The 24,673-nt window shown below is 50.7% G+C and overlaps 2 protein-coding genes across 8 annotated transcripts in view; one reads left to right on the top strand and one right to left on the bottom strand.

Annotated features, from left to right (window-relative positions):
* MTMR1 (myotubularin related protein 1) overlaps positions 1-6,488 on the top strand; it is a 76,085-nt gene extending 69,597 nt beyond the window's left edge. For all 7 annotated transcript variants that reach the window (XM_032757784.2, XM_032757780.2, XM_058441583.1 and 4 more), the window contains one exon: positions 4,112-6,488. In XM_032757784.2, coding sequence (XP_032613675.1) covers positions 4,112-4,276 — 165 coding nt within the window. In that variant the 3' untranslated portion in view covers positions 4,277-6,488. The remainder of the gene's footprint in view (positions 1-4,111) is intronic.
* Positions 6,489-7,882: 1,394 nt separating this feature from the next.
* The window catches only part of CD99L2 (CD99 molecule like 2), a 131,303-nt gene continuing 114,512 nt past the window's right edge, over positions 7,883-24,673 (bottom strand). Inside the window, exons 5-8 of the mRNA XM_032757786.2 lie at positions 19,066-19,104; positions 17,790-17,909; positions 11,919-11,984; positions 7,883-10,662 (exon numbers count right to left, since the gene is read on the bottom strand). Coding sequence (XP_032613677.1) covers positions 10,598-10,662; positions 11,919-11,984; positions 17,790-17,909; positions 19,066-19,104 — 290 coding nt within the window. The 3' untranslated portion in view covers positions 7,883-10,597. The remainder of the gene's footprint in view (positions 10,663-11,918; positions 11,985-17,789; positions 17,910-19,065; positions 19,105-24,673) is intronic.

Here is a 24,673-nt window from a genome sequence, read left to right as displayed (position 1 = left end):
GCTTCCTTCTTCCTCTTTTTAAAAAAATTTACATTTCTGGCCAGGCACAGTAACTTATGCCTGTAATCCTAGCACTTTGGGAGGCCGAGGTGGGCAGATCACGAGGTCAGAAGTTGGAGACCAGCCTGACCAACATGGCGAAACCCCGTCTCTACTAAAAATACAAAAATTAGCCAGGTATGGTGGCGTACGCCTATAATCCCAGCTACTCAGGAGGCTGAGGCAGGAGAATCACTTGAACCTGGGAGGCGGAGGTTGCAGTGAGCTGAGATGAGATTGTGCCACTGCACTCCAGCCTGGGTGACAGAGTGAGACTCTGTCTCAAAAAAAAGAAAAAAAATTACATTTACCTCTCCCTTTAGACTTTGTGCTCTGCAAGCCTAGTCCCTGCTTGTTATTAATTGATCTTTAAGTTATTAATCTAATAACTATTTGTCACTAGATTGAATCCTTCCCCAAATGAGAATTGAGTTGGAAGGCGAGCTGTCTTTGAAATGGCCCATGTGCTCAGGAACTATGAGTGAGCGTGAGAGGTTGCTGGTCCCATTAGCATCTTCTTTCCTGGCTTTCAGCCCAAGAAGTCTATGTGCAGGGTGACCTGCTGCCCTGTCACTGGAGTCCAGGTCCAGCACTGCCCTCCTTTCTGACTTCAGGTGCATTATTTGAGATGCTAAACACAGGGGCCTATCAAGCACTTCTTTCCAGTCAGTGGTCAACTTGGGAACCAAAGCCTACCTCCCCCTTCCAGCACCTTCCTCTTCACTGATGTGTATTTCTACTTAGGCATCTTGCTGAGTTATTCTGTCCTGGGTGGCCTCTATTTCATGTTTTGGCAACAGGGAAGATGGGCTACAGAGTGTCAGAAGTCACTATGTTATTTAAGTCACATAGGGTTACCAGGTAATATTCTTGGTGACCCAAAGCACCAGGTGGTTGGTGGAATGTCATTAACATTAGCAGAAAATCCAACAGAACTATGCCTGATCTGAAGTGCCTTTGGCTAAACAGAGCCTCTCGATTACTGCAGGAGACCCCCGTACCCCCGCCATGCTCCCCCTTGTGCAGCAGGTTGCAGAGGTGAAGAAATGCTGAGCAACAGAGAGGGTTAGAGTGGTGTCACACAGGGGCGCACCCAGGCTCAGATTCTTGCCCGCCACGTGAGGCAGGGAACGGATCTTTCCTAAAACCTACAAACTGCGTGACAGATCTGTTCCCAGATGTGGTCAGATTCTCACACATGTAAGCGAAGTCACCTGCAACATCATGATGATGATGGAGACCACAGCGACAGCGCCTGTAACCTGCAGTCCTCTTGTGTGCCAGTGGGTTCTGTACACACATGACCCCAGTTAACGCTCCCAGCAATTCCACGATGTAGAGAATGAGGGAAGGGTCAGAGAAGCAGTGACTTGGTTGAAATCATGCTGCCCAGTGCGTGTAGTTGTGGAAGGATGCCCCCGACAGGGCCAGATCCCGTCTCTGGCAGTGACTCACCGCCTGATCTGCGGCAGGGTCCTGAGCCTCACGGGGACCTCACAGGGGGTTGCTGAGCAGGAAGTGAATCCATTCCAAGTGCACTGTGCTCGGAGGGTAGTAGGTGGGTGGTCCTGCTTTTTGCATTCTCCCTCCACTGTGCTACACAGAAGAGAGAACCAAAAAAGAGTACATGGGCCACAGCTTGTTATCCTGTATGCAATAGGCATGTGTCGGACACCTCCTAGGTGTGCGAATGGGGGTGGGGGAGTGCATTGAAGACAGGCAGAGATCAGCGGCTGGTGTGGGTGTCCAGTGACAGGGCCTGAGGAGCCCGGTGCAGCAGAGAGGAGGAGGAAGAGAGGGAAGGGGAGGGAGCACAGGGGGGTAAACGACAGGGGAGATGCAAGCCTGTTGGGCCTCTTTTCTCTGAGAAGGCAGTGGCTCGATTGCTGCCGAGAAAGGGGTTCTTTGGGCATCCATCAGAGGATAGCTGGGTGTGGAAGGCCCAGGGGCGTCCTATTTCCTTTGGGACTGTCTTGCCTTATGTCTTGTGATGCTAGCACCCATGCGGCAAACGTGACTGGCCCTTAGATGGGAATTTTCTCTAACACAATCCTCTGTTTAAGCCTCCGAGTTTTCTATTCCTTCAGGCATGCCCTTGATTTGTTGCAAATGAAAATATGTGAGTAGGCCGGGCGCGGTGGCTCACGCCTGTAATCCCAGCAGTTTGGGAGGCCGAAGCGGGCAGATCACTTGAGATCAGGAGTTTGAGACTAGCCTGTCCAACATAGTGAAACCCCATCTCTATTAAAAATACAAAAATTAGCCAGACACAGTGGTGGCGGGCGCCTGTAATTCCAGCTGCTCAGGAGGCTGAGGCAGGAGAATCACTTGAATTCGGGAGGCGGAGGTTGCAGTGAGCTGAGATCGTGCCACTGCACTCCAGCCTGGGAGAGAGAGTGAGACTGCATTCCGCCTCAAAAAAAAAAAAAGAAAGAAAAAAAAGAAAAATATGTGAGAAAAGATGCAAAAAGCTGGTGAAGAAATGACAGTGCTGCATTTGAGCAGTGCTGGGTGTCTGCCCTGGGTAGGTGTCAGTGGTGTATTGCCCTGGGTGGGTGTCAGTGGTGCATTGCCCTGGGTGGGTGTCAGTGGTGTATTTCCCTGTGTGTCTTGCTTCTTGCTGAGGCCACATGCCTGTAGATGGATAATGGGAACTTGATTGCAAGGTGTCCCTTGTCTGATCAGAATTAAATGATCCTATTAAATGATCCTACAGACAGGAAAACGTAAACCAGATGGGTCCTAAGGGTAAGAGAGGAGCTGGTGCCACCTCCCAGAGGCCTCTGGGATCTGCCTTTGCCATCACACTCCACTCCTGTCCTCTCTTCTTCCTGTGGCCTGCCCAAGGGGGTCATTTCTTCTCAGCCCCCTGGGTGCTGGTTACCGAGCACCTTGTTATCAGAGGGACCTGGCTGCCCTCTTGCGGTCTTGCTCTCATCCTCCTTCCGTCTCCCCCCTCCCTCCAGGAGGGCTCATCACCATTGGCACACACGGTGGAACAGCTCAGTCTTTGAGGGAGTGGGGGCAGGACCTGGTGAAAGGTGAGCCTCTCAGGGCAGGGGGAAGAAGCCCCTGGAAGGTGTTAAGTGGCCAGTCACATGGTCTGGCTGAGGCTTAGGAGCCAGCCCTGTGGCTGCTGTTTACACCCGGGATCAGAGACAAGGGAAGGCTGGGGAGCTCCCCAGACCCCACCCTGTTTCTCCCTGAGCCCCAGTCGGTGACCTCTCACTCTGGTCAGCCTTGCCCCCAGCCAAAGAGCTCCAGACGAGAAAAGCTGTCTGGCGTCCTAGTAGCTGCTGGGGACAGCTTGTTAGGCGAGTGGGTTGGGTGCTATGACTATAAAATAGCAGGACTGGATGTCCCATATGCCCCAGGAAAACCTTTCTTGTTTATATTCACCCCCGCCCCACAGTTGATGGGTTTAAAAGAGAAAAGCCAATTAAGGTGAGGCGTTGCGGTGATGCTGAGCAAGGGGGGACGGGTTGGTCCCTTGGGGAGGCCCCCCCCCCCCCCCCCCCCCGTCCCTGCCGGCACTGCCCGCTCCAGGGGGCTTCTGGCAGATCCTGCTCCGGTTGATGAAAACACAGCTTCAAGTTGTAAAAAGTGCTGATTTAACAGGATTTTCAGTCAGCAGAGCTATTTATAAAAATGCAAAAATACAGAGATAATGGAGATGCTGGAAAGGGGTCTGCGTGGAAACATTTCTGACGCACAGTCTTTAGGACACTGCTCGTGCCGAGTCTGCACGCGGCGCCCTCGGTTGATCCATGCTGCGCAGTGTCCCCGCGCCTGCTTGTCTTCTGAGAAACTGAGGGAGCCTCCCCATGGTGCCTTTTCATCCCGGCTCAGCGGCTCAACCCCCGGAGCTGCAGGGCAGCCTCAGTGGCAGCCAAAGCTCATGGGATGGGGTCCCATTGTCCACCTGATGCGAGATCGGTCAATACCTCAGGAGACTTTGGCCACTCCAGGACTCTGGATGGTGAAAAGCTCCCGAAGCCAATGGCATCTCCATGTGGAAACGCTGGGGTAGGAGGATGGCCTGATAATGCAGCTTTGTCTCTGCTCCCTCCAGATGCCCATTCACCAGAATCTCAAGGAGCTGCTGGCCGTCAGGGCGGAGCTGCAGAAGCGTGTGGAGGGCCTACAGCGGGAGGTGGCCACGCGCGCCGTCTCATCCTCATCTGAGCGGGGCTCCTCGCCCTCCCACTCCGCCGCCTCCGTCCACACCTCGGTCTGATGGGCGAGGCCGGCCTGCTGCTCCACTGTCTCCCGGTGGCTCAGGAAAGGGACCTGGCGATCACTGTTATGGCTGTAGCTTGTGATCTTGTCTTTTAGGATTAGGCCCAGGGACCATTTGTGTGGCTAGGTGACAGCTCCCACTGTTGGCAAGTGCTTTTCGTTTTGTGAACAGCCCGTTACCCTCCTGTCAGCGGTTTCACAGGGGAGCCGTCTGTCACATCCACCCTGTGAAGCAGCTTCCAGCATCCAGGCAGCTTGGGGGAAGCTAAGTGAACGGAATGCAGTTCTGAGGTTCAAGAAAGCTGTACGCCATTTCTTTCCAAGTTAAATCCTTCAGTAACAACAAACACCCTTCCCTTCGAGACGCATTGCCAGCCCCGTGGCTTCCCTCAGCTCTTGGCCACAACTCGAAAACTGTTTTGAATGAAGTACTTGGGGAGAAGACAGGCCACTGCCCTCTGTTCCACAGTTTTCTTCATGCACGGGGTCCTCCCGTAACAATTACTGTTGTGTACATATAAGGTATTTTTAGAGAAGAGAAACAGGCCTTTATTTTCCTATGTCCTTTTTTACGTTTAGAATAGTCACCTGAGGAGGGATCAGCTCAACTGTACTGTGGGAGAAGTTCTTTTCCAACAAACCTCATGCTCATTTTTCTGTGGTGCATTTGAAATGGGATTTGAACATGGTCATTTCAAGGGCAACGTGTTCTGTCCTCACCTCACTCTGGTACTCGCCTCTTGGGGCGGCTCAGCCCATTCATGGGGACGGCACCAAGCGGCCATGCTCAGTCTTCCAGCCCTGCTGAGGGTAAACCAAGGCCTCTGGCAGCTGTGCACAGGTGCTGGCCTCTGGCTCCTTCAAGGAGCACTGCCTGTCACTCGCTCCTGGGCTGTCTGGCCATGTTTCCCACCCCCACTTTACCGCAGCCAGCTGCTGGGATCCAAGCAAGTCTGTTCTTCTGTTATTTGCCTGTATGAAATCATTGCTCCGTTTTATCACAATTCCTTCAACTCAGCTCACTCACATGGCTGCCTGTTAATATTTGAAAGCAGCCACTGTGCTGTGGCTTTGGTTTGGAAAAGCACAGCACGCACTTCCCTTGGGTTTCCCTTCCCAGAGCCGACCGCAGCTGGTCAGCCCTCTCTTCCCGCTCCTGAACCTCTACTTACTGACTTTGAGCTCTGTGACTCCATCAGTTCTCGCAGGAATTAATTTACCACCAATTGGTTCAATCCACTTGAGCGCCATAGCTCTGAGCTCCTCTGTGTGACATGCCACAGATGACTATTGCACACCTGGGTCCTGCCCCAGCAGGCCATGCCCCTCCCATGTGCCGTGCCCGTTGCTGCAACTGCCCCCCCACCCCGCCACGGGCTGCAGGAATTCAGCCTTTAGAGGCAGAGGCAGCTGCAGCGGCTCCTAAGGTCAAGCCCCAGTGTGACTGCGTAGCAATGTTAGCTGGTTGGTTTCAAATTACTGGATTCCAGGCAAAGTCCTACAAATTGACCTTATTTTTGAAAACATGTCCAGGGTTTTTTCATAGAGAATGGATTTTTTTAACTGGGAACCTCCTGATTCTTACGGAAAATTATCCTTCTATAAGATACCAGACAGATTTATTCAAGGTAATTTGATAACCTAAAAATCAATTCTCCATTTTTATCACATGTGGGATTTGTTGCTAAATCATATTCGACATTAGCTTTTATGTTCCTAACATATCTGAAAGCTTATTTATGAATGGATATACTGGTTTGTTGATATACTGATTTTTTTTTTTAATGGGGACATTTGCCATTTTCTTCCCAGAAATACGTAATCCCCTGGCTGACTAGGACTATTAAACATAGTGTGGACTGGATGATGCCTTCGACAAACCAGAGAAGCCAAGTTGGGGGGAGCTGGTGCCTGGAGTGGGCCCTGTGCACCTCACCTGGCGGAGGCTGGGGGGGCTCTGTCAGCAGGACCCTAAAGACTCTCATTCGCTTTTAAAGAAGCACAACGGGTCGTTTTCCTTTGTATGTTCCTAGCGCAGAACTATTTGTAAAACAACTTGAAGTATAGTTTTGTTATCTAAGCAATTTTTGTTTTAAGTGTACTAGAATGCGAAACCTTTACAGTTCAGGTTTTTAAAAACTGGTACAGTATTGTATTTGTCTCATCTGTTGCACTGTATTTCAATCTGTAATTAAAATGATCATATGTTTGCTCCCTGGTCTTTTTTAAAAGTAAAAAAGTATCTCAGTAGATTTTTTCCTTTGAGGAAAATCGGTAATAAAATAACATGGATTGAATGTTTACTGTGTGTCAAGCACAGTTAATATATGTAAAGTACCTTTATGTGATTTAATTCATTCACTAAATCATAAATGTATCATGAGTCTTGAGTATTTTGGCTGAAACAGGAAATACTGATTGATTGTGAAGTCAGAAACACCCTCAGCGCTAACCTTGAGAAAACGTGGACGACTTGGGGAAAGGTCTGGAGACAGACACCAGAGAGAGAGTCAGGGCGATGAGTCCTTCGCATGCAAGTGCGGTGCTCTCTAGGGCCTCAAACTGCCCCCCCCCCCGCCCCCGCCCCAAAGGAGTGTTCACCTTTTCAGGGCTACGAAGGCCTGGATGAAATCGCACCACCCCCTGTGCCCTCTGTGTGTCGGTCTTCTTGTTAAGGGTGTGGGGTCCCTGTCCCTCTCCACACACGTCACTACTGAGTGAGCCAGAGCCCAGTATTTATCATCAGGCACAGAGGATGCCCAGGGGACTGCTTGCCAGCCAGCTGTCCCCAGCAGTGAGACCAGAGCAGCAAGCAAGGCTGGGAGGGCTGCTGCGCCAGGCCCCCGCTAGCCATGCAGAACTCCTGCACGAGACAGGCATATGGTGGTCTCGGGTTTGAGAGGACCTGATGATGCTATTTCACTAGAAGCCGAGGTTGGCAAAACAAAATGAAAAAACAACCGACCTCCATGTTAAAACCCAGGGTCCACTGCATCTTGTTTTCAGGCTGAAATGCCCTGAACTGAACTGTCTTCTCAATTTGAAGCCAGCATGCGAGTTGATGAGAAGGACACACTTCTTTATCCCAAACGGGCCACTTTCCATGAGCTTGCAGCAAGTGACGAAGTGCAGGGCTCCCTTCTCACTCAGCTTTCTGGTTGAAAAACAACTGCACGTAACTGGAACCTCCACTGGTTACCAGCCTGCTTTGAAGGCGGCAGAGCAGTTGACTTGGGATTTGTGAGCCTGGGACTCTGCTGCTTCCAGACCCCAACTGGGCAGCCCCGGACTGGGCAACCCATGTAGCCCGGGAGCGGCCCCGCAGCGCTCTGCTCCTGCCTCTGCCGTCTCTAACCCCAGGACATTGGTCGCTCCACATCCCCTGGCCTTAGCTGCTTGTACAGTGAGGGGTCACCCTTGGAAGTCCTGACACTGAGCTAGTCACTGAGGGGTAAATGCAAGAATTCTAAGCTTCTAGAGAAATACCTTCAGCTGGGGGCGGGGGGAGGGGGAGGGGGTCAGCTCTGCATCATAAATTACTTTAGGGAAAAGTGGCAACAACACTTGACCAAGGGTGTGCCTTAACACCATCAGAAGACAAGGATCTGCTCGGTGCCATTTTATTTAATGCAAACACTAGACAGTTTACAACTCACACCTGGACACAAGTACATGAACAGATGTACAGGGAATTCTGGAATTTTGAGATCAGTCCCCATTTCTTCCTCAGGGCCCCGGCACTGAACCCCAGCCCCCGTCCCAGAGCCTCCCCTCTGGGTCCCACCCCAGAAGCCACGCACACCTCCTTACGCCCATCTTTGTATTTCCTTGAGCTGTGTGACTTCACCCAGCATGTGCTCAGAGTTGTTACAAATTTTCTCTGCCAAATTAAGCTGATTGATAGAGATTGGCCACTTTCAACCAGTCCTTTCAGTCCACTGTGTCTCCCCTCTCGCTTGGGACAGGCCCATGCTGGCCAGTGCAACCTTCAGATAGACACGTGGTGACTAGAGCCCGCTAGGCTTCTGCAGGTGGCAGTGTCGAGCAAGTGTAAGATGTCTGTGGGAAGGAGAAGCTCCTGAAATGGGCGTTCTGCAAACAGAAGGCTGAGGGGTCTTCCAGGCATGTCCAGTCACTAGGAGCTGCCACCGGTGGGCTTGAGTGCCAGGCTCCAGGCTTTGTGCAGAAAGCACCCGGGGGGGTAAGGGAGAGCAAAATGGGTCTCTCTCAACTGCAGTCAGTGCTACTGCGAACATGGTTTCACAGACAGTACATGTTCTACGTCAGAGCTCTAGGGTTTCAAGGACTTAGCCATCCGATAGGCCTCATCGTAAAGGTAAGGTGGACAACCCCTAAGGTCACGCAGTCAAGGTGTCGACAGGCCATGCATGCCACAATCCTCCATAGCCACCTCCGGCCCAGTACCAGCCAGAGGGTGGGGCCATCAGCTCTCGACATACTTGGTGTCAGGGAGGGACAAGCCTGACAAAGTTCACAATCTGGCCAATGAGTGCGGGAGGCCCTGGAAACAGGCCAGTCCTGCAAGCCACCCCACCCTTACTAACTTCCTGAAGCATGGGAAGCTTCTCGAGACCAGGCCAAGGTTTCTTTCCTTCATGGCACCACACAGAGGCATTTCTGCAGTGCTGCAGGTCCCCCCCTTCAGCCACACAGTCCAGGTCTGTCAGGGATTAAAGGGCTGAGCAGGAAAAGGGGTGGTAAGGAGCTCACAGGCACCCACTGGGAATGGCCTCACAAGGCAGCCTTGAGACACTGCTGCAACTGCCTACCCTCCACCGCAGGCATGTTTGCAAAACGAACACGAGGCATGCGTTAGACAGATGCATGTGGGGGCTGCAGATTCCAGTGGATTCCTTAAGAAACTGGAGTTGGCTCATCCCGCTCAGCGGACAATCCCGCTCAGTGGACAGCCTATGGAACGCGTGGGGCCATCATGCAGACCAAAGAGGCCCGTGAGTTTTCTAAGATCCTGCCTGTCCGGTGACTCGTATCTGCTTTCAGAAGTGCTCTCTGACATGGCACACTGATTATCAGTAGACGGGAGCCCTAGACCCTAGCGTGTGGTTCTGTCCCGTGAGCCTCTGCAACAGAGCTCAGCGGGACAGAACCACATGTTCAGTTTGAGGCCGAAGGGACATTCCAGGAAACCAGCTCTGCTCCAGCCCAAACCAGGCAGCTCCATGCCAGGTGAGGGGCTAGTCATGGGGTTCCTGTGTCTGCCACGGTGAGCATGGGTCCCCACGCACTCTCCCTCAGAACAGACAAGTAGGCTGACCACAGAGCTACAAAGTCACGTGCGTTTCACTAAACCAAGCAAATGTCTCCTTCCCCTCTCCTCCCCCACCGCCCCCGATGACATTTTTAAGCAAACAACAAGCATGATTCTGGCTTTGATGCTCGTTCTTGACGTCGGTCGCTCCTGCTACCAAAATAGGAATAGATACAGGGTGGAGGGCGAGCACCTCTCCCCAACACAGGATAAAACACTCACCTCCAATGCGGAAATGATTGCTAAAGACCTTTCTCAAAGACCGAAGGCCACGCCCAGCCCCCTATGGAATCAGATGGGAAACAGGCCTACGAATTGCTTCATACTTATCCAGAAGATTCCTAAACTCTCAGGGCAGGACTATCATGAGATGCATGTTTGCACTTAAATAACTGAAAGCCTCCGCTTGGACCGGCTCTCCGGAAGCTCAGCAACATAAAACCTGGGATGGGGAAGACTGAAGTGAAACCATCATGCTGGGCGCCGCGTGTGTGTGGTGTTACTTGGTGCTGACGGGTTCGCTCCTTGCAGGGGCTCCAAGTGAAGTGGGTGCAGGCTGAGCCCCCCACCTACAGCTCCTTGAGGCCACTGTCAGGGGCTGTCTACTGGCAGAAACCTGCCACAATGAGCCACTCCAGTGTGCAGGGGTCACAGTCCCATGAGTTCAAACTCTTGTCCCCTAAGCATAAATGTCATCAGGCCCCAGCATCATCTTGGCCCCCGCATCCTGTGCTCAGTAAAGCTGCAGGCAGGCTGCCTTTGGGAGCTGGTGGCTCAGCAGCTCCCGAGGCTGGTGCTGGCTTTCTATCAGAGCTGGCTCTTGAATTTCGGCACCAAGTCTCAGCGCACCTGTGGCAGGGCAGAGACACCAAACTCACGAACACCCAGAGCTCACCGGGAAAACTCAGACCAACAAGGAACCGATGACACAGAGCAGCACAGCAGCTGGGGGTCCAAATGAAGTGGGGGGAGGGGAGCCGGGTGACAAGCGGTGGCACCACTGTGCATGCCTGCAGCTGGACAGGGCCCTCAGATCCGGGCTGGTTCGGGCGGCGGCGGCTCTGCAGACTGCGTGTGCAACGCGGAGTATTTCACTAGGGCAAGAAGAGGCCCGTCAGAAGGAATTCTGCTCTGTCTTGCACAGAAGCAACAAATACAGCAGCAAGCCCGTGCTGGGAACAGAACTGGGTTTCCCTTTGTATCCCGTGGGGGACTGCTTAGCCCTGCCTGTGCAACCTTCCCTCTGGGACCCACTCCCTGTCCCCAGTCAGGACTATCCTAGCCTGGGAGCAGTTTTGGGCGGGTCAAGGGGAGAGAAAGAGAACACTGGACAGGCCCTGGAAACAGCTCAGCCTCCATCTCCTCACCTAAAAAATGAGCATGTTCCTGCCAGCACCGCTGGAAGGATTATTTTAAATAAAGTGCTCAGCCTAGCACCTGCCCACACACACGTGGCCTCCTGTGGCTAACTGCGGCAAAGCTCACGGCAGTGCATGCGACAGTGGAATCCATTTTTCCACATCTGAACCCAGGCCTATTTTAGTTCATTTGGTGCAGCACTGCCACCCGTCTTCAGCAGCATTGTAGGGCACCTGGCTCCCAGTACACACCACACAGGCTGAGCCCCTCCTGGTCTCCCAGGCCCAGTCCCCACAGCCGCTGCACTGTAGTTCCAGTGGCAACACCCGCCTGAGCTGTCCTAGTCTCCCTGCCTGCGCCACCAGGCCTCAGCTGCTGGGAAGCCGGCCTGCTCCCCGAACTCAGCAAGCCTTTCCGGACGTCCTCAATGGCATCCTGTGGGCACAGGTCATATCTGCCTCGAGCAGTTGGGCACTGTAGGCCTGTGGCCTGAACTTATGCGACCTCAAATTGCCAACAGCTCCTGAATCCAGAAAGTGCTTGATGACCACAGAAGGGGGAGGGAGGGGCACAGGTGTTGACAATAGGGTCTGGGTTTTAACCAAGTTCCCTCTGCCTGTGGCAGTTTGCAAAGGGAAAAGTTGTAGGTCTAGGTTAAAAGCTTCCCCATGGCTCTGTTCAGGATGTAATTGTTTTCGCTGATGGGGAGCAGAGGTGCCTGGGGCTCTGGCTCAGACGAATCAAGGGCAGGGGCTGAGCAGCGGCAATGCCCAGAAGTCACGGGCATGGCAGCAGATGGCCCTGGCTGTCACCCCAGCATCTTTGGGCTCATGAAACTGGGAGGCAGGCTGATCAGGGCAGGCTTTTGCTCTGGCCGGACATTCTAGAAGCAGACGCCTCTGTGCTTCCCTGCTTCTCTAGCACAGTTCTGCTCAGTGCTGGGACCAACTAGGAAAGCGTCAGCAAGGGACAGTGAGTACAAAGTCCTCACCTTGGGGTTCCTCACACACCACGGCTTCCAGGTTCTCTCCCTTCACGTAGTCTGCGTTAAGACCCTCTGCAAAGGGAAAAGGGCAGAGTTAGTGATGCGCACGGGACCTAAGGGTCCCCGATCGTGACTGAGAACTCCTGACCAAGTCCTCTGCAGCTAAAACAGCAGCACAGCTCCCCTAGGGAACTCAAAACCCTGCACCCTGGGTCACCCGAACATCCTTATCCGGATGAAGACTGTTCGTCCCGGAATTCACTGCCCAGGAGTTCTCATCATCGTCCTCAGAAATAACAATGACATGCAGCAGAGGCTTCTGGCACTCCATCCTCATAGGGCAGCTGCCACCATGTCAAGACGGCAGCTCCGCCCAGTGGAGGGGGCGCCCGATGGCAGGGCTCAGCACCATCCGCAGGTCCATGTGCGGCCCAGGGGCCAGGGAGCCAATTGCTATGAGTGATTGATGGATGCAGGGCAGGGAGGGGCGGACGGCTGAGTGGGGCTCACCATGTAGATGCAGCAGAGCCTCCCGCCCACATGCAGCCTCCCAGCAACACCCGTGCGGAGAGGCCAACTGGCTTCTCCCAGCAGCAGGAATAAGTGCTGTGTCCACCTGAGCTTGGAGGGGCCAGCCCACCAACAGCTGCTTCAGTCTCGTTACTCACCTAGGCTTTCTCCACACCTATTTACAAGAGGGATTTGGCGACTGTCCCACGCATCCCCTCCCGCCAGCAAGGGCCAGTGTTCAAGTTCTTAGAGTGGACCCCACCCCTGCTGCTGCTTGCAGAGAGTCAAGAGTCTGTGTCTCATCCCTGCGTGGCACAGGGACTGGAACCCTTCAGCCCCGGGTCTGTGGGCAAACTGGAGCATGGTTCCAACCAACCGACCGACCGACCGACCGACCAACCGACTGGGCACCAGTGCAAGTCAAGCCATCGTCCTGGGCTACAGGTTCCTTGCCTAAACAAGAATGCCCACCACCTGCCTGCCCCAGTGGCTGCTGGGCTTGAGGTGGGAGCCAAATGGGCCGGTGGCAAATGCGGGTGTTGCTCTTTGGCAGGTGTGGCCGGCCCCACGCGGAGCGGGGCAGGTGATGAGTGCAGTGGAAGCTGCCCCAGGTGCACCTTCCCAGCTGACAGGTGGAGGCCAGGAGACACACCCTGAGCCTCGTGATCACTGCTAGCTGCCAACCCAGTGGGCTGGATCGTCTCCTTCCTGTGGGTGGCCCTCTATGTGCTCCCCAGGCACGACCACCAGTGGGCACCTGAGTCCTCACCATGGCACCTCAACTCTCCCCCCGCCCCTGCCACATCCAGCCTGGGGACAGAGTGTCTGGCAGGTGGCATCCTCTCACACGCATCAGGGCAAGCTAAAGATGGTCCCGGTTATAGCCACGTCGGTGAGTGCCAGGGAAGCAGGAGGGAGAAGAGTGGCAAGGAAGCGTCAGAGCAGGGGGCGAATGAGGAAGCATCAAGGCTGAAGCAAAAGGAAAGTGAGGAAGGCGAAGCAGCGTTACCTTGACCTTCTGCTGCATCTGAAGGCAAGACACAAAGCTTAGAATCCCTGGAGTAAGAGCGCTCCTGACAGCAAACATGCGGGCTTTCCACACTGCGGGCAAAGGCAAGGGAAGCCAAGGGTCCCCAGCATTGTCCCTTTTGGCAGCAGCAGAGGCCGAGAGCACCCGAGGGCCACAGTGGTGGGGACAGGCCTTCCTCGCGGCCACCTCCTGCTGTCTCCCCAGGGCTTGGTGTTCTGCACCCCGGCCCCCTCTACTGCCATCTCCATGTGGCAGCGGCTGAGACTCGGGGAAAGAGAGGGGACAGGAGGCCCAATCCCCAGCTTCTCAGTGTGTTCAGCCACCCCACAAACGTCTGCGGGACTCCTCCTGATTCTGGCCCGGGCCAGGTGCCAGGGACATGATGTACACGCAGCCCCGCCACGGAATGGACGGTCCAGATCACTCCTGATCACTGAGGCGGCAAGGCGAGCTGGGAGTCGCAGACACAGAAACCAACCGGCCCAATCCCGCCCCACAAGCACCAGGTGAGGTCAGCAGGGGGCGCTGTGGGACCACAGGCTGGGAGAGGCTGCTCCAGGCCTGCGGGGCGAGAGGAGCTAGGTCAGGTCAGGACAGGGAACAGCAGAGGCCCGGGATGGGGATGGAGAGCACATGGCGCCCTCGGGAAGTGAAAGGCCTCGGGGAAGCCTATGGAGGGGAAAGGATGTGGTTGGGACCAAACCATGAAGGGCTTCCAATGCCAGACTCAGGGGCTCAGCCAGGACCTTGAGGGCAGCAGGAAGCATAAGGGGGATCCAGGCATTTTAAAACAGGTCCCCCTGGAGGAGCGTGAGGTGTGGAGGAGACTGGCAAAAAGGTCTATGGAGGCTTCTGGATGGAAGCTGAGCAGAAGACCTTGGCTCTGGACTGGCAGGGGCCATGGCAATGGTGATAGGGAGACCTACGCAGGTGGCACAAATCAGGATTAGGGAATGCACTGACATGAGGTGGGGCGACAGGAGGACTCCCAGCCTCTAGCCTGGGGAGACAGCCACACAGGAAGGCGCCATGGGAGAAGGAAGGTTGGAGGGGAAGGGCAGTGAAATCCAAGATGGGCACACTGGGCCGACGGGGTTCCTGGGAGCTGACCCGCTTTGCCGGCTGATCCAATTCGCAAAACCTCACACTGGCCCGTTTTAGGAAATAAGCGTGAAAATAATGTATTTTCCTTTCATTTTAACGTCCCGCAGAGACAGATACAATCAAGATGTTCACTTTGTGCTTTGGAAATCAACCTATTTTTCTCTCTCTGTTCCTACTGACACCTGAGCAGCCTCAAGCCAGCCTCTGACTTTTTAATTCCAGAGCAGAAGGAAGTTGAGATACCCTTGATGGGGAAACTGAGGGCCCAGCAGGACAGGGCCCAAGCCGGCCACCCTGTCTGCTCAGCCCAAGAACTCTCCCCATCCATGGCCCTGCCCTTGCCAGGCCGAGTTACAGGGCTGGCTTTTCACCCACGTGCAGAGCCCGGAAGAGAGGCAATGGCAGGTGGGTGGCAAGCGCACGATGCCTGGGACGCTGCTCTTACTAGGAACTACAGACCTGTAGTTTAAATAGTTTCTTTTACCCAGCATGCTTTTTAAAGTCTCAAAGCCATCCTTTGGCCTGGCCATCTCACCCAGTTTTGTAATGGGCATAGATTTGAAAACTGTGGACTGTCGCATCTCACCATTAGGCTAATGATGCTATAGTGAAGGACGCCCCGCCCCATGCCAAAAAAGATCTGTGTGTGTCCTCATCCCTGGAACCTGTGAACACGGCCTTATTTAGGAACAGGGTCTTTGCAGGTGAAATTAAGTTAAGGATGTTAAGATGACGTCATTCTGGATTTAGGATATAAACCGAGATTGGAATGATACGGCCGCAAGCCAAGGAACATCCGGAGTCCCCTGGAACTGGGAGAGAATCAACTTCTGTTGTTTTGAGCCACTCAGTTTGTGACTCTTTGTTCTGGCAGCCCCAGTGAACTCATACGGCTTTCACAAACCTCACCAGTGAGACCTTTTGGCTCCCAGGGCATTAGCCTTTTTGTTCAAAGAGCTCACAACTACTTTGTTGCTATGAACCAAACCTCCTTGCCACCCCAGCCACCTAGAAGGGGAAATCATCAGAAAATCAAAGCCAAAATGTATCTGACATGGTGCTTCCAGCCAAATGAGCTCTCCAGCAAAGGTCCAAACAGGAGAAGCCCTCTAGCCAGCCACCAGGACCGCCCCTGCCACTGTGGCCTCCATTTGGAGGGCATCTCTGGGTGTAGGATTTTTTTTTAATAATAAATATTTGTTCAATGACATTTTAGTTACCAATTAGTTTAATCAGTCATACAGGAAAGATATTTTTCTGTCAGTAAGTTCTAACTTTGTCCTACAGGTCTTGGTTTAATCTAAATCTGGGCTTTTATCTTTTCCCAAGAGACCACCTTGAGAACCTGGATGCTTATCCAAAATCTTGACTCCTCTCCTGGCAAGCGGGATGCTCTGAGTTGTTCTCCCAAAGTGTCCCTGGCCAGATCCTTGCTCCCTCTCCTCTAAAACAGGGAGGGGAGACGAGTATGGAGAGTTCCCAGCCCAAAGAGCAGTTTCAAATGAGGATCCCTAGCCATGGGGAAGGCCATGTGGATTGAGCTGTGTCCCAGAATCCCCATCTCATTCCAATCCACCTGCCGGAGGGAGAGCCCACGGAGGACAGCCTTGGGGCCTCTTGGACAGAAACCCCCTGTATTAGGCGGCTTCTACTTTTTTGCCAAATGCAATTAAGAATAAGGTCAGAGATCAAGGGCTGTGACTATGTACCTGGTTGCCCTGGGCTCCTTGTTCCAGGCACAGCCCAGGAGGCTGATGCAAAACTGCCCCCACCACACTAAGTGCAACTCGACCCTCTCGCCCAATGTCTCCTTCTAAATATCAGTGTCCAAGCAATTAGAAGGTTGGATTCCCATCTTTTTCACCAGAGGATTCCTTGACTTTTGATTTGAGGGAAAAGGGTAACTTTAAAAACAATCCAGTCCCCAGCCCTGGACTCTGTCTGACCCATTCCCTGCTCACGCCACTCTACAGTCAAGCTTCCAGATCCACGGTGGGTCAGTGGGATCTCAAGCAGGGTGGCCATGACCAGCTTTGCAGGCTGTGCACTGACATGTCAGTGTGCTCCTGCAGTACTGCTGCGCCTGCTGGGTGTGTCGCCCTGGTCAAGAATGTTCTACGAGAGTGAAGTAAACAAATATGATGGTCAGATGAATAAACAGTTGGAGACTTCAGTAAAGCATCTTGGGACCCAGGTTAGTTTTCTGGGAAGCTCAGCTCAGGCTAGATTTAAGGGCAGAGGACCACAACAAGGGTAGGAAAAGACCCAAGTGGGTTGTTTCTAAGCTTCCCATTGCATCAAAGGGGCCGAGGAAGGAGTGGAAAGAGACAAGCTACAGCTGAGTCACATTCTGTCACTTGAACTGAAAATTGCCAGCCTTGAACTGGAGACACGCTCCATTCAGCAAACGGTGACACAGCATCCATCTGTGCTTATAAAAGGGACAAGCAAGGTCTTCTTGTTCCCTCAACAGCATCCCCACAGGGCTTCCTGATATGGGGTGCCGATGGGTGAAGACAGGTTTCCATTTGTAACTATTCCATGAATCCATGACTTCCAGACTCACAGCTACAGCATGAGATGAAAACTGTCTTTTAAAAACCTAGTAAAGGGTGGTGGGTGTGGAGGGAACCACAGCATTCTTTCTCTCACATTCCTACTTCTTTGGAGCAATTCATGATTCCATATAGTTTAGTTTGTGGCTCGTGGGGGGAAGAGCACCAGGCAGTGACTTCTCAGGATGTGACGGGGGCACTGCCAGAGCAATAAGGGCCGTGCTTTGCAAACCCCCAGGAACTGCTGCCCTCTGCTCCTGAGGGAGCCAGCAGCATGGGAGGGAGCTGGTGACACAGGGCCTCCAAAGGCCCTCATCCCCTTGGCTGAGGTCTGAAGCTATGGGTGCAGTCCGGGGTCCCTCCCATTCCACATGAAGGAAACATCACAATGGTCACTGAGCTCTGTCCCCACAGAAATACCCCTGGGAGCTGGGGCCCTGGGAAGGTGAAGGTCATCAGGGCCAGCCCCATGCGCTCTTGCAGGCTGGTTTACACTTTAATTCAGCCTAGATGTATCCCCAGGGATCTCCAAAACTGTAGCCTCCACCCCCGTCCCAGGAAGTCTGCTTGGGAGTGGGTCTCAGGCAGGCTGTGGAGGGATCTGGATCTGTTCTGGCCCCTTTCCCTCCAAAGACCTTGCCCGCTGGTTCCCAGCCATGAGTGGGTGGCTGCACTTACGCTGAATGCTGAAGCAGAACTTCTTCTGCTGGTAGGAGATGTAGCTGGAGACGGCACCGATGAGGGCCATGGCCAGGGCGCTGGCCACCCCGGCAATGGTGCCAGTCTCTGCCACCGTGCCTGCGTGAAGAAGGGGGAGAAATGAGGACAGGTGAGGTCAGAGCCACAGCACCGCAGGGAGCAGCCCGGGAGCCTGCTTCTCCTCTAGCACCAAACTAAGCTCATTCAGATGCCCCCAACCCCCAAGCCGGCAGGAGAGGGCCATGCCACACAGATCTAAGGCGTTACAAAGACATGGCGCCCCTTGGATTTGCCTAGGACTTCTCGTTTTCTGTAAGGACTTCACTTTTGAGGAGCTTGAAAGGGAGACATGGAAATGGTGCAGAGCTCTCTGTGACTGAGGCCCTGCAGGCTTCCCACTGGGCTACTTCCCCCGGCACCCCAATCTTCATGCTTCTTTCCTTCAAATGGCTACACCCCTCTATTGGCCTCATGATGATGTATTGGAAACGTTCAGGGGAAAGCCAACTCTGAGACCAGAGTGGGCCAGCACTATGTCTCCTTGTAGTTGCTGTGAAATATCTGAGACGGGCCTCAATCAATTTAGAAAGTTTATTTTGCCAAGGTTAAGGACGTACCCATGACACAGCCTCAGGAGGTCCTGATGACATGCGCCAAGGTGGCGGGGGCACAGCTGGTTTTATACATTTCGGGAGATATGAGACATCAATCAATATGTGTAAGATGTACATTGGTTTGGTCCAGAAAGGTGGGACAACTCAAAGCAGGGGTGGAGGTGGGGTGCTTCCAGGTCATACGGAGATAAGAGAAAGAGACAAAGGTTGCATTCTTTTGAGTCCTTGACCAGCCTTTCACTGAATACACAATTTCGTCTGGCTCAGTGAATCTGCATTTTTACATAAGCAATTGGGCAGAGGAGGCAATCAGATATGCATTTGTCTCAGGGGAGCAGAGGGACGGCTCTCTCTCCCTCTGTAAAGATCAGCTATCAGTTTATATAGCCAGGGTGAAATTCACAGAACTGTTTTAGGGTAGAGATACTGAGGCCCATAAGAAATTTCTCTGTAGGCAAATTGTGAGGGAGGTGTGCAGCTTTTTCCGTCTTTGTAGCTATCTTATTTAGGAATAGAATGGGAGGCACGTTTGCCTGATGCAATTTCTAGCTTGGCTTTTCCCTTGGCTTAGTGATTTTGGGGTCCTGAGATTCATTTTCCTTTCATATGGCCAAGAGGAGCCTCAGGATTCAGAAACCCACCAGATCCAGGGTCGTCATTGCTGCCGTACCGGCCATCACCTGAAGAAAAGACAAAAGCACTTAGTGCCAGCGACCAGCCAGCTCAGGTTCGAGCTGAGGCCTCCGCGAGATGGATGGCAGTGCTGGCCCTTCCAATCCCACCTATGCGACAAGACCCCAACCAGTGGACCACCCGTAGGCTTCTACTAGATCGCAGTGAGGCCTGCTTTCTCATGCCTACCACCTGCAAAGCCCAGGCCACCAGGTGGGACTTTTTATTATTAAAATGGCAGCCACCTTGCCCGGCATGCGGCACAGTATTCGATTTCACCTCTTTGCTACCAGTGGTGCAGCTGCACGTAGCGGCCTCACTGTAAGGCGGTGGGGGGGGGGCGGTGGTGTGCTGTGCCGGGAGAGCCTGACTCTGAATGCCACCACCACGGGTCTCTGACGTAGCCACTGCCTCAACTATAGCTGAAGTCGCTCTTGGAACATAAACAAATGTAGGCTCACAATCCCTTATTCACTATTTTGAAATTCAAAAGGATCTGAAGTATCACAGAGATGGAGAACAGATGAATGCTGGCAGGGGCTGGTGAGAGTTGGGAGGGAGGGAGTTGGCTATGATTATAAATGTGCAACAGTCAGGAGCCTTGTGGTGACAGGCTGTTCTGTATATTGACTATGGTAGTGGTCACACAAATCACACACGATAGAACTGCAGAGAGTTAAATGCACACACGCACACACACACGCACGCACATACACGCACGCACACACACACGCACACACACACACGCACGCACGCACACACACACGCACACGCACACACACGCACACACACGCACACACACACACGCACACACACACGCACGCACCCCTTCCACAGACAGCTACTCCCTGACAAGCCACTGGTGCCATTTCAGTATCTTAATTAGCCTTGAGTTCACCGTTCATGCCACCCTCTTCTCAGGGCCGAACACTCATTAATGGAGGGAGACTGTGTTCCCAGAGCCCGGGGTTCTCAGGGGAAACCGCCCTGGGATACTGAAGGCAAATGAGCTCCAACAGTTCCTTCACCAATCAAAGAGTCAGGAGGAAGGAGGTTTATGGATTGTAAAAATGTACCACTCTGGCAGGGTGGGGGGATATTGATAGTTGGGGGAGGCTGTGCACATGTGGGGGTAGGGGAAATATGAGAACTCTCTGTACCTTCCTCTCTATTTTTCTGTGAAACTGAAACTGCTCTAAAAAATAAAGCCTATTAAAAAAAGATTCATGTTGGTGTGCCGCACCCATTAACTCATCATTTACATTAGGCACATGTACCCTACCACTGAAAGTATAATAAAAAAAAAATATATATATATATATATGATTCTTGGGGAAAAATGAGTTTGTTATGTTCCCACCTAAGGCTGAATCCTTGAGCTCTATGCATTGTATAAAGATCCCTGATTGGATATGAATGGTTATTAACAAAGGGCACCAGCATTAAAAACAAAAAAAAACAAACAAAAAAATACACACACACACAATCATCGCTATTGGAGAAAGCACAACAAACAGGAGGATGGGGGTCAACTGTGTGCAGCCAGATCAACAGAGAGGTCCCCTCCGCTATGCTGGAGGTGGCTGTCGTGATGGCATCCTCTGCTAATGTATTCATGTCACTAGACTTCCATTTTTCCGGACTCTGAGTAATTCCACCTATTCTTTCACTTCAAGGCAGAAGGAAACTGAGTGTTCTCAGGTCTCCTTTCCCTTAGGAGTACTTGGCCACAAGGATTCCCAGCAACTTAAACATCACAAGACTGCCAAGCAACAGGCTGTGATAAGAAACAGAAACAGGTCGAAGCCCTTCCTAATTTCCCCCCAGGGACAAATGGACAGAAGGGCTGACTCTCCCAGCCTTTCAAAAAGACTCAAAGCTCAACAGTTCATAGCTCCAGCAATTCCTAACTGACCATTTGTGATTGTAGGTGGTCTTGTCCTAAAAAGATGACAAAAATGTGCTTCTCTTCCTCCTCAAAAAAAGTGATCCCATCCTGTGGGCACGTCTTCTCAGATGGGCACGTGAACTGAAACTACTGTAAGGCTAAGAAACACCTGGAAGAAAAAACAGCCAGTCATCTTAGATCCTTCTGTCCTTTCTCACTGCATGAACCTGCAGTCAGCCACACAGGCCACTGGAGTTAACCAAGCCAAGGTCACGGCTTTGAGCCACGTTGGGCTACTGAGCTCTGCTTACTTCCTCTAGGCACAGGCTGAACCGCATTACTTTACAAAATGCACACTGTGCAAAAGATGGTATTGGTGATGAGTCACTGGCATAAAATAAAATTATCCAACCCAATACCATCCATGAAGATCAGTTCCCAGTAAAAATAAAGCGGATGAAGGCATAAAAGCACTATAGAAAAATTTAGGGGTAAGGAATTTCTATTAGCTTGGGGTAAAAAATGACTTTTTAAATACGATCCTAAAGCCAGAAACTGAAAATGGAAAAGATCAGATCAAAAGTAAAAACTTCAGTACTAAAAGTGCAAGCAACAAAAGAAAAACTCAATTGGGCTTTGTCAAAATTAAAAACTTGTGTGCTTCAAAGGACATCATCAAGAAAGTAGAATGACAACCCACAGACTAGGAGAACATATTTGCAAAATATGTATCTGATAAGGAGCTAGTATTTAGAATATATAAAGGACCCCTTCAGCTCAATAATAAAAAGGCAAATCATTCAATCTAAAAATGGGCAAAGGACGTGAATGGATGCTTCTCCAAAGAGACATACAAATGGCCAATAAACACATGAAAAGATGCTCAACACTGTTGGTCATTGGGGAAATGCAAACCAAAACCATAATGAGACACCATCTCATATCCACTAGGATAACTATAATCCAAAACAAGAAAAAGGAAAGAAGACAAGGGGAAGGGAGAGAGGCAGAGAAAGGAAGAAGTGTTGGTAAGGATGTGAAGACACTGGAACCCCTAGACATTGCTAGCGGGCATGTAAAATGGTGCAGCTGCTATGGAAAACAGTTTGATTGCTCCTTAAGAAGTTAAACGTGGAGTTATAACATGACTAACAATTCCACTTCTAGATATATACCCAAGGTAACTGAAAACATATGTCCACATAAAAATTTGCACACACATGTTCATCGCAGTATTCATAAAAGCTATAAACAACCCAAAGGTTCATCAACTGATGAATGAATAAATAAAATGTTTATGGAATATATAAGGGCTTCCTAATCTCTAATGTAAAAGGAGTCCTCAAAATATTTGAGAAAATATGCAGACCCCAGTAAAAAAAAAAAAAAAATGGGCAACGGACGCAAACAGACAATTCACAAAATATTTTAGGCTAGAAATAACTAAAATCAGAGCAGAACTGAAGGAAATAGAGACACAAAAAACCCTTCAAAAAATTAATGAATCCAGGAGCTGGTTTTTTGAAAAGATCAACAAAATTGATGGACCGCTAGCAAGACTAATAAAGAAGAAAAGAGAGAAGAATCAAATAGATGCAATAAAAAATGAAAAAGGGGATATCACCACCGATCCCACAGAAATACAATCTACCATCAGAGAATACTACAAACACCTCTATGCAAATAAGCTAGAAAATCTAGAAGAAATGGATAAATTCCTCGACAAATACACCCTCCCAAGACTAAACCAGGAAGAAGTTGAATCTCTGAATAGACCAATAACAGGTTCTGAAATTGTGGCAATAATCAATAGCTTACCAACCAAAAAGAGTCCAGGACCTGATGGATTCACAGCTGAATTCTACCAGAGGTACAAGGAGGAACTGGTACCATTCCTTCTGAAACTATTCCAATCGATAGAAAAAGAGGGAATCCTCCCTAACACATTTTATGAAGCCAGCATCGTCCTGATACCAAAACCTGGCAGAGACATAACCAAAAAAGAGAATTTCAGACCAATATCCTTGATGAACATTGATGCAAAAATCCTCAATAAAATACTGGCAAACCGAATCCAGCAGCACATCAAAAAGCTTATCCACCATGATCAAGTGGGCTTCATCCCTGGGATGCAAGGCTGGTTCAACATACGCAAATCAATAAATGTAATCCAGCATATAAACAGAACCAAAGACAAAAACCACATGATTATCTCAATAGATGCAGAAAAGGCCTTTGACAAAATTCAACAACCCTTCATGCTAAAAACTCTCAATAAATTAGGTATTGATGGGACGTATCTCAAAATAATAAGAGCTATCTACGACAAACCCACAGCCAATATCATACTGAATGGGCTCTGAAAATGGACAAGACAGGGATGCCTCTTCTCACCGTGTTTCAACATAGTGGTGCAGTTTCTGGCCAGAGCAATCAGGTATTCAACTAGGAAAAGAGGAAGTCAAATTGTCCCTGTTTGCAGATGACATGATTTGTCTCACCAAAATCCTTAAGTGTTAGCAATTCAGCAAAGTCTCAGGATACAAAATTAATGTACAAAATCACAAGATTTCAGATAAGTAGGTTGCAAAAATTTTCACAGACAAACAGAGAGCCAAATCATGAGTGAACTCCCATTCACAATTGCTTCAAAGAGAATAAAATACCTAGGAATCCAACTTACAAGGGATGTGAAGGACCTCTTCAAGGAGAACTACAAACCACTGCTCAATGAAATAAAAGAGGATACAAACAAATGGAAGAACATTCCATGCTCATGGGTTGGAAGAATCAATATCGTGAAAATGGCCATACTGCCCAAGGTCATTTATAGATTCAATGCCATCCCCATCAAGCTACCAATGACTTTCTTCACAGAATTGGAAAAAACTACTTTAAAGTTCATATGGAACCAAAAAAGAGCCCGCATCGCCAAGTCAATCCTAAGCCAAAAGAACAAAGCTGGAGGCATCACGCTACCTGACTTCAAACTATACTACAAGGCTACAGTAACCAAAACAGCATGGTACTGGTACCACAACAGAGACATAGATCAATGGAACAGAACAGAGCCCTCAGAAATGATGCCACATAGCTACAACTATCTGATCTTTGACAAACCTGACAAAAACAAGAAATGGGGAAAGGATTCCCTATTTAATAAATGGTGCTGGGAAAACTGGCTAGCCATATGTAGAAAGCTGAAACTGGATCCCTTCCTTACACCTTATACAAAAATTAATTCAAGATGGATTAAAGACTTATATGTTAGACCTAAAACCATTAAAATCCTACAAGAAAACCTAGGCAATACCATTCAGGACATAGGCGTGGGCAAGGACTTCATGTCTAAAACACCAAAAGCAATGGCAACAAAAGCCAAAATCGACAAATGGGATCTCATTAAACTAAAGAGCTTCTGCACAGCAAAAGAAACTATCATCAGAGTGAACAGGCAACCTACAGAATGGGAGAAAATTTTTGCAACCTACTCATCTGACAAAGGGCTAATATCCAGAATCTACAATGAACTCAAACAAATTTACAAGAAAAAAACAAACAACCCCATCAAAAAGTGGGCAGAGGACATGAACAGACACTTCTCAAAAGAAGACATTTATGCAGCCAAAAAACACATGAAGAAATGCTCATCATCACTGGCCATCAGAGAAATGCAAATCAAAACCACA

The sequence above is a fragment of the Hylobates moloch genome, unplaced genomic scaffold, assembly GCF_009828535.3.
Source record: "Hylobates moloch isolate HMO894 unplaced genomic scaffold, HMol_V3 SCAFFOLD_7, whole genome shotgun sequence".
Taxonomy (NCBI): domain Eukaryota; kingdom Metazoa; phylum Chordata; class Mammalia; order Primates; family Hylobatidae; genus Hylobates; species Hylobates moloch.
Note: the sequence above shows the minus strand (reverse complement) of the source record. Positions and strands in the feature narration are given on the sequence as shown.